This window comes from Montipora foliosa, chromosome 8, assembly GCF_036669935.1.
Source record: "Montipora foliosa isolate CH-2021 chromosome 8, ASM3666993v2, whole genome shotgun sequence".
Taxonomy (NCBI): domain Eukaryota; kingdom Metazoa; phylum Cnidaria; class Anthozoa; order Scleractinia; family Acroporidae; genus Montipora; species Montipora foliosa.
Window position 1 is genome coordinate 42,565,591 of NC_090876.1, and position 12,500 is coordinate 42,578,090.

The 12,500-nt window shown below is 38.9% G+C and overlaps 2 protein-coding genes across 2 annotated transcripts in view; one reads left to right on the forward strand and one right to left on the reverse strand.

Moving 5' to 3' along the window:
• LOC137967903 (T-box transcription factor T-like) overlaps window positions 1–3,041 on the reverse strand; it is a 3,942-nt gene extending 901 nt beyond the window's left edge. Inside the window, exons 1-6 of the mRNA XM_068814501.1 lie at window positions 2,821–3,041; window positions 2,465–2,729; window positions 1,994–2,134; window positions 1,604–1,665; window positions 1,431–1,492; window positions 591–755 (exon numbers count right to left, since the gene is read on the reverse strand). Of these exons, the coding sequence (XP_068670602.1) occupies window positions 591–755; window positions 1,431–1,492; window positions 1,604–1,665; window positions 1,994–2,134; window positions 2,465–2,729; window positions 2,821–3,041 (916 nt within the window). The remainder of the gene's footprint in view (window positions 1–590; window positions 756–1,430; window positions 1,493–1,603; window positions 1,666–1,993; window positions 2,135–2,464; window positions 2,730–2,820) is intronic.
• A 9,073-nt stretch (window positions 3,042–12,114) lies between these two features.
• LOC137968106 (uncharacterized) overlaps window positions 12,115–12,500 on the forward strand; it is an 11,261-nt gene continuing 10,875 nt past the window's right edge. The window contains exon 1 of the mRNA XM_068814731.1: window positions 12,115–12,225. Within this exon, the coding sequence (XP_068670832.1) occupies window positions 12,144–12,225 (82 nt within the window). The 5' untranslated portion in view covers window positions 12,115–12,143. The remainder of the gene's footprint in view (window positions 12,226–12,500) is intronic.

Genomic DNA, 12,500 nt, shown 5'->3' on the forward strand with positions numbered 1-12,500 from the left:
AAGACGAAGTTTTGGCGCGCTGATGCAATTGGTCGGCCTCTTTTCACGCCGTCAGACTCATTTTATTACTTTCAATCAATTCTCGTCGTTCCAGTCCGCAAAAAAATAAATTTTACCGAAAGTCTTTCATCTTAATGAGATGAGAGTAAACTGTCTTGGGCAAGACACTTTACTCCCACGGTGCCTCTCTCCACCCAGGTGTTTAAATGGGTACCGGCGAATTTAATGCTGGGGGTAACCCTGCGATGGACTAGCATCTCATCCAAGGGGGAGTAGAAATACTCCTAGTCGCTTCACGCTAAGGAAACCAGAGATAAGCGCCGGCCTGATGGGCCTTCTGGCTCGTAAGCAGTGACTTTTTTCATCTTAAAGCCGATATTAGAGAGCAAATCAAATAAAATGTTTCTTCTTTCCTGTTGAGGTATACTATTAAGTAGTTCTTAATTTATGGGTTAGGTGCTGCCTGCTCCCTTTGCAGTCGACTCAAGATCTAAGATAACCATGAACCGAGAGTGGTGTTGAGATCGTTTGAAAACTTTTGGTTGAAAAGATTTCTATAAAGAGCTGCTAGGGGCTACAAAAACAGCTACCTTGTGATGTAAGCTCTGTTCGCTTATGGTACGGGTTAGGATACGGCGATGAACGATGACCCCTCAGTCCAATGCGGTCATATGGAGACGAAGGAATGTTTGCATATAGACTGGCAGCATGGTGGTGTTGGTACATTGCAGAAGGACCAGTGTAAAGCCAACCGTCTGCAAAGAAAAAATGAAACAAACTGTAAAAATTCATATCCAGAAATGAAAAACCGACATTCAAAATCTAAATTATACTTTCAAAAATTGCATCCGAGGTGGAAGTGTATGACGCAACCAAGCGAGAGAAAAGTCTAGGATTTCATGAAAGGCGCGGCCTGAGACTCTATGATCTTGGCTTTTACTGGGAAGATACCATGTGGAACACTGACACTAGTTCGTCAGGGAAAACGCGTAACAAATACATGTGAACCGTGACCGCAAAATTCGACAAGTAGCAACTTAATTCTCTTCATACTAAGTGTCTCATTGATTTGTTACTGTTGTTCAGTGAATACTGGCTATTTTATTGAATTTGAACAAGTCGTGTTATAAAGTTTAAATTCGCAATAATTTGTGACAATTAAACGAAATGCTTGTATCCTTCACTAAAAATTAATGAAAGTTGATGGAAGAGTTCCTTGCCTCGGATTATGGGCCTTATCAACCTTCGACAATTTAAGGATAAGAGCTGAGTATTTAACTGAAAAGCGACTCTTTTGGCAGAGAATTTTTCTTTTTGGCAAGAAGCAAGATATATTGTAATTCACCAATTCGACTTTAAGCGCACTATTCACAACTGACAAATTCTCAACATGCAAAAGAAATTAGATCATAGCGATCCAACAAACTCACATTGTGAATACGTAGGATGTGCCACTTCAACTGCTTCTTCAAGGGCGTCTTTGTGTTCTTGTCTAGGGTAGAAAAAAGAGTTGACTTCGTGAGAGACACGTGAAAAACGAATACGAAGTATGAATTCTCGAAGAGAGAGGCTTCGGATAGCTACATATACAGTATGAACTTACCTTTCTTTCGCGTCCAGGAATGCTTTGGCGAATGGATTATGCTTAATCTTCAAACTGGTAATCTGGCAAAGGACAAAAGTTAGAACTTTTAAAGAAGGCAATCATTTAGGGCCTGTCTTTAAGTATACCATTCAGTTTTCAACAATCGCTTCACCCTCATAACTTTGTAGAAGTGAGTTGCTTCGAGCACTGAAGACTTGATGAAAGCTACACTCTGTGCTATTTTCTCTTCGATTCTAGTTTCGACAATAAAACGTTTCTGTGAGGTAGGATTGCCCAAAATGAAAATGACTATAGCGTTTTATCCTTTTGTTGAGCATTAGAACTAAGCAAAAAAGGTAAATACCCACTCTATAAAAAAGCTGTAAAAGATTAGAATTGAAGGATTACCTCTTCGTTTTGATAAGCCGTCACTGCAATGAATTGTGTCTCGGGAAACGAATGCGAGACAACCTTCCGGTTTGTTTCTTGAGCCCCTACTCGAATAATATGAATTCTTGGCTCGTACTTGTGCAAGGAATTGAGCATTATCTGTTGAAGATAAAACAAAGTTACTCAAAAATTGAAGTTACCTTTTGCTGTCTACATTTGCGGAAGAAAATATTGATGGAAAAAGTCGAGTGATACTCAAGTTGACACCTCTCGTTGAAATATCGATTTCTTTGTGAACAATGCTCAACAGCCAGAAAAAAATTGCCTGGTCTTAATTAAATTTTACTTTTTGCAATCTGACCGGGAAAAGTGATCTTTTTGGTTTTGGTTTGTAAGCCTGGTTGGTTAACGAATTATAATTTTCTTCCAAACTCTAGCGAATAAAAATAGAATGCATTCATTAAGACAGGAGGGAATAAATTCGCTTGCCTGCCCATTTCCATTTTGCTTGTTCGTAAGTTTGACTTTTGAGAATACTACGGCCTGTTTCATCCAGTGTGCTCCAAAATTTGGCGAATCGGGATGAATATACACGCAGCTTGGCGTGGGAGGTTCTGGCTTTCCACCAGAGACCCAATCTCCATTGACGTACTTCCAACGATGACCATCTACCAACACGAAATCCAGCAACATTGAATACATTGCCTTAGACTCCAAACCACTGACGTTCACCTTGAGTACTGGAAACATACGTCTGAGAATTAACAGAAAAATTGGCCATTTTTGGTTTATTCGATTAGCTTAGAATATATTTTCTTCCGAAAAGCTTTGATTAGGTTAATTACCTTCCGTTCTTAGTCACAATCATTTCATTGGTCAAGGACTTGAATCTTCGCCACAAGTCAGACTCCTCCAAGTTGATCTTGACATAACCACCTTCGCAGTTTTCGTGAGTATTTGCGCTGTCTGCCTCCCTTTGTCTCTCGCTGAACATTGTATTTTCGGCAGCTTGTAAGATATGGTTGACTGAAAACGAGGTGGGATGTTTCTTCTCGCCTGTGTGCATGGTGTGTAGTGCTTTGATCTCTTGCTCGAAATGTCAAGTACGTGCGCAGTCCAAGATAGCAATAAACTATCACTGGATTAAGTGAATAAGCCGAACTGAAATAATTATAACTATGTACTTGCAAGGAGCTTCCTAATTAGCCGTCAATGAATAAAGGTCACGCCTTATTCCGATGTGAGAGAGGAGTAATTAACCATAGATATTTCTATTCTTTGGCTTGAGCCAATCATCTGATTGGAATGACGAGAATTGATTGAAATGCATGAGGTAGGAAATTGAGTAATAAACAGTGGCCGAATGAGTCTGACGGCGTGAAAAGAGGCCGACCAATTGCATCAGTGCGTCATAAATTCGTCTTTGCTTAGGGAATATTAACAATAGTTGCACCACTCTTGAAAGTTAAACACGCAGTAGATGGTGTGAAACGATAAGACAACGAAACTAAAATCACTTTAAAGTTGTTTAACTAAGAGGTCAGATCGTAAGATAAAAGACAGCTGAAGGATAGCCTAGATAGGCATACGAGGGTCAAACCATTTGCGTGTTTGCGTGTTGTTCTTTGTGATTTCTTCGGCAGTTACATGATTTCCTATATGATTTTTTTGTAATTCCCTTAATTAAAGTCAATGCTGCAACTACTTATATCATTGAAAACGACATTCTTTTGCTGTGTTGGCAACGAGATTCAATCAAATGACAACTCTTGTCTGCACCAACCCCACTTTTTTTCGTAAACTTAGAACGCAAGGTTAGTTTGGTACGTTTTTTGTCAGACGAACGTGAGCCAATGGATATCGGATTTTCTCTGAAAGTTTTACTTGAGTAGTGCGGCGAAGACAGACAAGGTTCTTAACACATTATTTGTGATTGTCAATTTTCGGAGATCCTCGACACCGTTTCGCACGGAGAAATAATTTTCATGAACACTCGCCAATTAATTCGAGAAGCGAGCAAAGCTGTGAAGCAAAGTGCACCGCCCCTAGGCAATAAAGCGCTTTCTCTTTTCCCTCATAATGGCGGCATCGTTTTTCATGGGCGGCAAATTATCCGATTCATAATCCACACATATGGCACTCTGTTGGCCTTTTGTCCATGGTAATTTAAGCACAATTTGTTTACCTGGACGTCTTTGACAATGAATAGACGGAAGATTGTTGTCACTTTTAGCCTGGACCCACGCTGTTTTAATAAAACGAAAGTAAAAGAATAAGAAAGAAAGTTTACTTTGGTTGACAAAAGAAAAACTTCGCGAGAGAAGAGGGTTTTCTTTTTATTCTTTTTTCTATCGCAAGGTCTTACGTTTTAATAAATAGTTTTACTTTTCACTCCACAGTTTTTAGAATTACTGCCAAGTCAATTATCTCCTTTCCAGGTTAGACCACTGATCACTTTGTTCGATTATGCAATAACTGACTTGTCTCTGAATTTGGGCTCTACTCGTGAATTGGAGTTTCCCGTCCCTTGATTTCTGACTTCCTCTTCCGAGAGAACGACAAATTTGTCGGAAGGTGGTCAAATTTTATAGCTCGTTGACCAAGCATCATGACTTTATTTTGGCTTTGTTCTCAATGTGTGCCACTTAAATACTGCGAATGTCCGAAGATTATAAACGAGGACAGACAAGCAAGTGTTACCTTACCAAGAAAGAGAAAGAAAGATGCAGAAATGGCTTCACAGAAAGACGCAATCTTTCACTGAAATAAGAGCAAGTGTCGTTCCGAGTACTACGTCAATTACCATAGGATTTTAAAACTAAATCAACTCGGTCATCTTGGTATTTTACCAATTCATTGATCGAAGAATCTCTTATTTGTTTGCTGTTTATTGTCGGAAACATAAAAGAAATAACTTGCACTAAGATGTAATGACCAGGAAATTAAATTTGAAAACCGAGCGTCTAGATTCGTTTCAATTTGTTATTGAAATAGTCTTCTAAGAAATAAGACGGAGCACGAGGAATGACTGGTTCCGAAAAAAGACACACTAGAACAATTTGGTTTCTCGATTGCGTCATGATTTCCAAAACCGGCAAAAACATGCGCTAACCTGCAAGTTTGCCAGTAAAGCACAACTTGATGCCAACGATTACATTAATCTGTACTTATTTATCAAATTTCTGTTCCACTTCAATACATTTTTATTGTTCAAATTTGATTTAATTATAGTGCTGTTTTGGCAAATTGCCACCTTTAAAGCAAAATCAATCATTTTTCTCTTGCATAGTAACTCAAATAATTCACGTTTCAGCGCTAAACTAAGTCGGCAAGATTCTGTGGGAGAGAAGAAAGATGTTTAGAGAGAAACCCGTTTTGCGCTAAATTTGGAAAGACACCACTCCACAACGAATAGTTTTTGTTTGCAAAAAGTTGGATGAAAGTATATTCCCAGAAGTATTGGCTGTTTCATCTCATTTCGCGTCCAAAGTTTATGAACATATTTAAACTGAAAAAAATGATTCAAATGGAAACAGCTATTAAGAAACAAGCGTGGCATTCTCAGCTAATCTCGGCTGGACAAAGTTTCCACTCCACTTAATTTCAATGACAATCTGAAGTATTTCTCAAACTCCGCAGTTTCCGATCTCCGTAGTCAATATTTTGAACGAAAAAAAACCCAGTTTTTTAAAACCTTAGTGCATTAATCCGGATATCATAAAAAAAATAAACTAGGAAAAGTGCTGCTAATTTAGTTTATGGATCTCATGCAGCACAGTTACAAAGTTGTTTGTGCAAGAATATTGACTTGTCTCTGACGACCCTTTTCAATGGCTTGGAATGATCGGGCGGTCATTCTGGCTAATTTACCTCCAAAGTTCCGTGCAAATGGACGCAACATTGCTGGCCAACAACTCTTAAACTAAAGTGGCGTACCACAAGGACTACTTATTTGTCAAACGCTCAAAAGACGACTGTCATGTTTCAATTAGGCTCGATTACTGATCAAGAAATCGAAAAAAAAAAAAAAAAAAGAATGCGGAGCACAATGACTCGTAAAAGTTCTAAAAGCAGTTCGTGAAGAAAATTAGCCACTGTTTAAAAAACCAACCATGGAAGAGGAGGGAGCACCCTCGAAAAGTTTGGTTTATTTTAAACATTGGCGCATTTTCTTTACGAACTTCTAGACTTCAATTACTGGGTTGCTGTTTTGCAAAAGGAGCACGCTCTCCTCTCCGAGTGAGGAAGCGAGTCTCTCTCGGAAACGAAATCGAGCCTATGTTTCAATAGAAGGTTGTTGAATGCCATAAGGTTGATGAATGGGACATATGATGAAAGTGAACATCTAAAGAATACATTTTCGGTATGTGAGATCAGTTCTGTAAAACGGTCAGGATCACAGCACGTGAACAGTATGACAAAAAAAGTGGGTAGTTGAGGACTACATTTGCCACATGTAGTCCTCTACTACCTACTACGGTAAGGAAAAATGAAAATTGGACATCATTCCTTTGATTATTTGAACAAGAACATGACATCGGTGTCGGTCGGTATATAGCATCGATGTCGATCAAAGCCCGACCGTGCGATTCCAAACGCTTTCCGAAGATAATGCCTACTTACAGTCAAAGTGCTATCATTAGTGGCTACTCTCAACAAGTAGTAGCCACAAAAATGGTTTTTCCAACGTTCTATTCGTCGTGACTGTACTTGACTTTAAAAACGAAGGATTTGATCGTGAACTTTTAAAAAAGGGTTTTCTGCGTTCTACTATTTGTCATGGCCGCTGTACTTGAGTGACTTTAAAAAAGACCCAAAACTAAGTACTTGATAATGACTTTTAATAAAAACTGTAGCTGCTATCTACGGAGTTTGAATCGACAATCAGTGCAACTTAAAGCGAAGTCAGGAGCTCTTAGCAGATAATTCACTCATTTCCAAGGGTCGTCCTTCACTCTTTTTTTCTGGAAATGATATTCCGGCAAAGCATTCAGGGATCAAAATATTCTTCCTCGAAAAGATTAACCAAAATCGAATTTTGAAATCGAATTTGAGAGATTTGGATGCGTTTGACATGAAACGGTAAACGCTGACATCCTTAATTCTGCTTATAACACGGCATGATTATTCTTTCATATTCCACTGTGTCACTTTTTAGAAGTTAATTTCTCGATATCTGTAGACAACAAGGCGAGAAATGAGCCAGAATCAAACAAATTTCTTTGACTTTTGGCAAAATTCAAATTTCATTTTTCCGTTTGACGTAAACTCGTTACCGCACACAGATGGCTCGGTTGGTTGAGCATCGGGCTTCCGTATGGGAGGTCGTCAGTTCGACGCCGGCCGGACCAACACACAGGGTCTAAATAACTGAGAAGAAACTTCTGCCCGCAAATGGTTAGACTCCCTAGTCTTCTCGGATAAGGACAATATACCGTAGGCCCCGTCTCACAACCCTTCAATGTTCATAACTCTGTGAGACGTAAAAGAACCCACACACTATTCGCAAAGAGCTGGACATGGAGTTTCCGGTGTTGTGGTCTGTCTACTGTGGTGTATCATGGTTGGGAGGTTAAATGCTCGGAGATACAAGCTACATAAAAGGTAATTAGTAAATAAACCCCTTCTGGTATGTCGGCTGATAATTAATGTCCGCGGCTGACAGATTGTCCGAAAAATGAACATTTGGCCGAGAAGCTAAGCTTCGAGGGCAAATATGAAATTTTAAGGACAATCTCTCAACTAAGCTATAAGGACATTATCAGCCAGCATATCAGCAAGCTAGAAAGGGGTTTATTTATTTTATTACCCTCCCGTTAATTTGCATATCTTGCAAAAAAACCGTTCGTAAAAGCCATGGAGTATTGAATGTAATGGCGATGCTTCGTATTTTTTTGATGCACTGTCCACGCAAACGGGATTTGTATTGCGCGATAACTGTCCTGTGAGTTTACACTACGTGATATAAATTAGCCTATACACAGGGGCACCCAACGAATCTGTTCCTCACATTATCTGTTCCCCAAAGGAATCTTGCTGGCTGGCAAAAATGCAGGTGTTTCGATGAGCTGGCTGGGAAATTTTGTTATTGATAGAGGTTTTGCCTGGGAATTACTGACTTTTTCTAGCATTTCAACCCGAGCTGGCTGTAGAAACTCTGAATACTGAGGACGATTAAAAAAAAAAAAAAAACACCCCTTCCCTCTTCCAGAGAGTAGTCACAAACATACGACGGCTGGTCAGAGTGATTGCGCTTGCGGAAAAAACCTGTTTTGTCCCGGTTTTGTCGCTTTTGTTCGGTCGTTTTGGGTCGCGGGATTTGAAAGGGCGCGGAATTCCTAGCTGGGAAATAAATTTGATCAGCTGGCTGGGAAAACAACCAATATTATCTAGCTGGCTGAAAAATTTCTTGTGTGTCTTGCTGGGAAAAAGGAACAGATAATATTTTCCCAGCAACACTGAAAAACACCTGAAAATGCCTTAATAACATTTATTTTCATTAACTGGGGTATAATAATACATTTTACAACAAATTGGTCGTTGGGTGCCCCTGTATACAATCACCCGAAAATTAAGGGGGGGTTATAAATAAAGATATATATGATAATCATTAGCCGGAGATAGTTCAAGGCTACTCTGGTTTGAATAAATTTGAATGTAGCTTAGAAAGTTACGATTCAAAGACCCAATGTTTCGACGTTCCTGTATAGGCCACTTCGGAAAATACCATAACACTCTTTGTTCACGGTCCCCCCAAATTTTGCATTAGCATTGTTCCCAGTTTCTCTTGGGACTTACAATGGTTCCAAGAGAAAACAAAAACGGTGAAGAGTAGTATGGCATTTCCGAAGTAGTTGTTTAAAGTATAAAACACAAAAACAAAAACAGCATTAGGCTAGCAACCTTTGTGGCGTGATTATGGTGCTGCAGCAAGAATCCCCTTACAACCGAGGTCGTTCTCTCCACTAACTGAAATAATAATCTCTAGTAAAGCGGGTAAGTATTGTGTGTGTGGATGGTGACTTGAGGGAAGTCATAGCCAAACATTTGTCTGTAAAATTAGGAAGAGAAATTCACAAAGCAAGTCTCAATCACACAGTGGAGTTAGCAAAACAAAACAAACTCTGTGTGAAAATGACAACTTAATTTCAGAAACAGCCAGATAGTACATGTACAAGAAACTAAACCAAGTTAACCTGCGATCAGGCGTACTTTTCTTGAGACAGGGCGGAAAAGGAACTCTTGACAGGTGGGCGGCAGACGACTCGATAAGAAATTGTATCAGGCGTTCCTTTTCCGCCCCGTCTAAAGAAAAGTACGCCTGATCGCATGTTAAAACCAAGTAGGCGGGATAAACAATCATTTAAACATGAAACTTATTCGTTCTTAAAATATAAAAATAATAAATATGAAAAAAACTTTACACTAAAATCTTCGTTCTTAACAAATATGGAGAAACAGCCAGATAGTACATGTACAAGAAACTAAACCAAGTTAACCTGCGATCAGGTGTACTTTTCTTGAGACAGGGCGGAAAAGGAACTCTTGACAGGTGGGCGGCAGACGACTCGATAAGAAATTGTATCAGGCGTTCCTTTTCCGCCCCGTCTAAAGAAAAGTACGCCTGATCGCATGTTAAAACCAAGTAGGCGGGATAAACAATCATTTAAACATGAAACTTATTCGTTCTTAAATATAAAAATAATAAATATGAAAAAAAACTTTACACTAAAATCTTCGTTCTTAACAAATATGGAGAAAAAAGTAAAGAAATCCCAAGCAAAATGAAACACAGATTCCATGGTAGGAAATAACATTGGGTCACCCTTGAAGACACCAGACAAGGGTCGAAAAGCTGGATATTTGAATCGTAACTTTCTGAGCTACATTCAAGTTATTCAAACAAGAATAGCATGTACTATCTGATTGCCAACTGAACCTGGTTGCAATGGGAACTTGGAAGTAATTATTTCATTTCCAGATTTTGCTTACGTTTTAATCAGGAGAGCGCTTTGGTTTGAAAAGGAATCGAATAGTAGTTTGTAGGTCTGAGAGTTGGGAAAGAAAATTATGTCTCACAAATCAATAATAAAAATCATTAATACGAGAATTAACATACTTTAAATCTCGGTTTGCTTTTCACCCAACCCAGGGGCGGATCTAGCATTTTTTGAAAGTGGGGGCCGAACAAGAATACTAATCAGCGCGCGTTAGCGTGCCTCGGTAGCGCCTTAGGCGCTACTTTCTAGGGGGGTCTGGGGGCATGCCCCCCAGGAAATGTTGAAAATTTGGGTACTCTTACATGCAATCTGGTGCAATCTGGAAAGTAAAATATCAGGATTTCATGTTGAATAAAATTATAAGTTGTGGTTATAATGATGCATGGTTTGTGACTCTTCGCTCCAAAGTCACAACAGCCTTGGAAGAAACGAATGAAGTTTCTGTATACCACAAGTGCGCAGGATGGTGATCTTTACGTCTGCTTTCTTAGCCATTTTCTGAATCTTTTCATGCACTGAATGCGCAAACACTGCTTTTGCATCCTTGCGTATATCTGCCAGCTGATCTTTCACCACGTTAATATGCCTGTATGCCTCAATAACATCCAATGTCGAACCCTGTAACGAACGGCTAAGTCCTACCCTGAATCCAAAAAGATGCTTGGCAGTGTAAAAGGCAGCAATGAACACAGGGTTCTTGATTTGATGGAAGAGCACATAAGCACGTACGTGTCACAATGTTATTCTCATTGTACCTAACCAAAATATATATAATTATGTATACAGACATTAAGATTTTACGTTGTTACAGTCTCTGTAAAATAGGTTGACTGTAAACAAGTAATTCTCATCCAGTCTTCTTCGTCATTTCAAAAGGATAACATTAACGCCGGTAACGTTGAAAGCTTTTTCGCACAACTTTGGTCATACTATTAGCGCAAAATCATGCTTTAGTTAAAAAAATCAAAAGATCCAACAGACTGCTTACAAAATTATAAAATTATTGTATATTTTGACAAATAAATAGATCTCTGACGAACTGAAAGGGGAGGCCGCGGCCCCCTCGGCCCCCCCCCCCTAAATCCGCCCCTGCAACCACCAGTTGTCCACTAATTCAGTGGGATACTGCAAATGAAATCAACTTAAAGTAAGCTGGATCAAATCAAATGTTGTTTTTTTAAGGTTTGGGAAACCGGAGAAACATTTTTAGGGGGGACAGAGCAGAGAACCACCAAATTCAACCCATATTTCACGTCGAGTCGAGGAAATCAACGTGAAATCAAATCCTCTCATAATTGCGCCAATCTCACTCGCATAGCCGCAATTAAATGACATAATGGCTTCGCTTCCACGCGGTCGTCTCCTGTAGCCCGAAACTTGTCAGTAATCGATCGAATCTGACAGGCTAGAGCATTCACATTTTCTTACTTTGGTAGCATAATTACTGAATTGATCATCGATATCTTACATCTTTTCATCCATTTTCCACCATGGTCTATTTTAAGATATTTTCATTTGTTCCACACTGTTTGCTTCATTAGCAATTAATTAAATGAAATGAATGTATGTATTTGAAGCGCAGGTTATAAATGGAAGAGAGAAGTTATATATATCTGAAGAATTCAGGTGCGTATAAAAAACAATATTACCAACCTTGCTTAAATTGTCCAGCTAAGTGAGATTATTATTATTATCGTGAATTCTTAAATTTCACAAAAGGAAATTAACGGCCTTGGTTTTTTGAAAATAGAAGAGTACTTTAATTGAGGTTTCAGTTCACAAGTATTCCAAAATCAATTTCCGGTAAAATACCAAAACACTCCCCCTGGCGCAGAACACTAAAAGTTAAATTTTAAATCTGTGTTTGCAATGCTTAAAAGGAAAGAATTGGCTTCAGAAGCATGTTTCGTCGCATGCAGTCTGATCTCAAACCTAATCAGGAAAAGGAGCTAATAAATTTTAAAACTCTTTACATTTACGGAAAAACTGCGCAATTCTATTATTTTAAGCGCTTTTAAGCATTTGGTCTACTTGCCAAACACTCCACGACTATTTTCAAATAGTTTTCTCATCACGCAACAAATTATTATTCTCATTTGTTCCATTTTCGCCGATGTCCCACCGCGCTTTTAAGACCAAGCTCGATTCAAAGATACCCAAATGGCAACATGTCTCGCACGGACAGGCACGTGTTTCATGAAATACTCTGTATTTGTGCCATCGTCTCCTCTGCTGTTCACGCTATTGAGGGTAAGCTAGATTTAACATTTTGAAACTTTTCTGGATAGCTGATGACATTATTTTAAATTTATTTTGTTAATTTGAGGTCGGTTTTTAAAATTCGTTAACGCTTCCACATTGCGACTCTTTTCTGGTACAATGCCAGCGGCTTTGCAGGAAATTGTGATTGATGTTTAGCTCAGACTATTAATAATAGTCCGTACGAGTTCAAGACCCACTCATTTGAGTTCAAGTTTTGATTCGAAAATTCATTCAGATCCTACAAAAATCAATTTGTCAAAAAA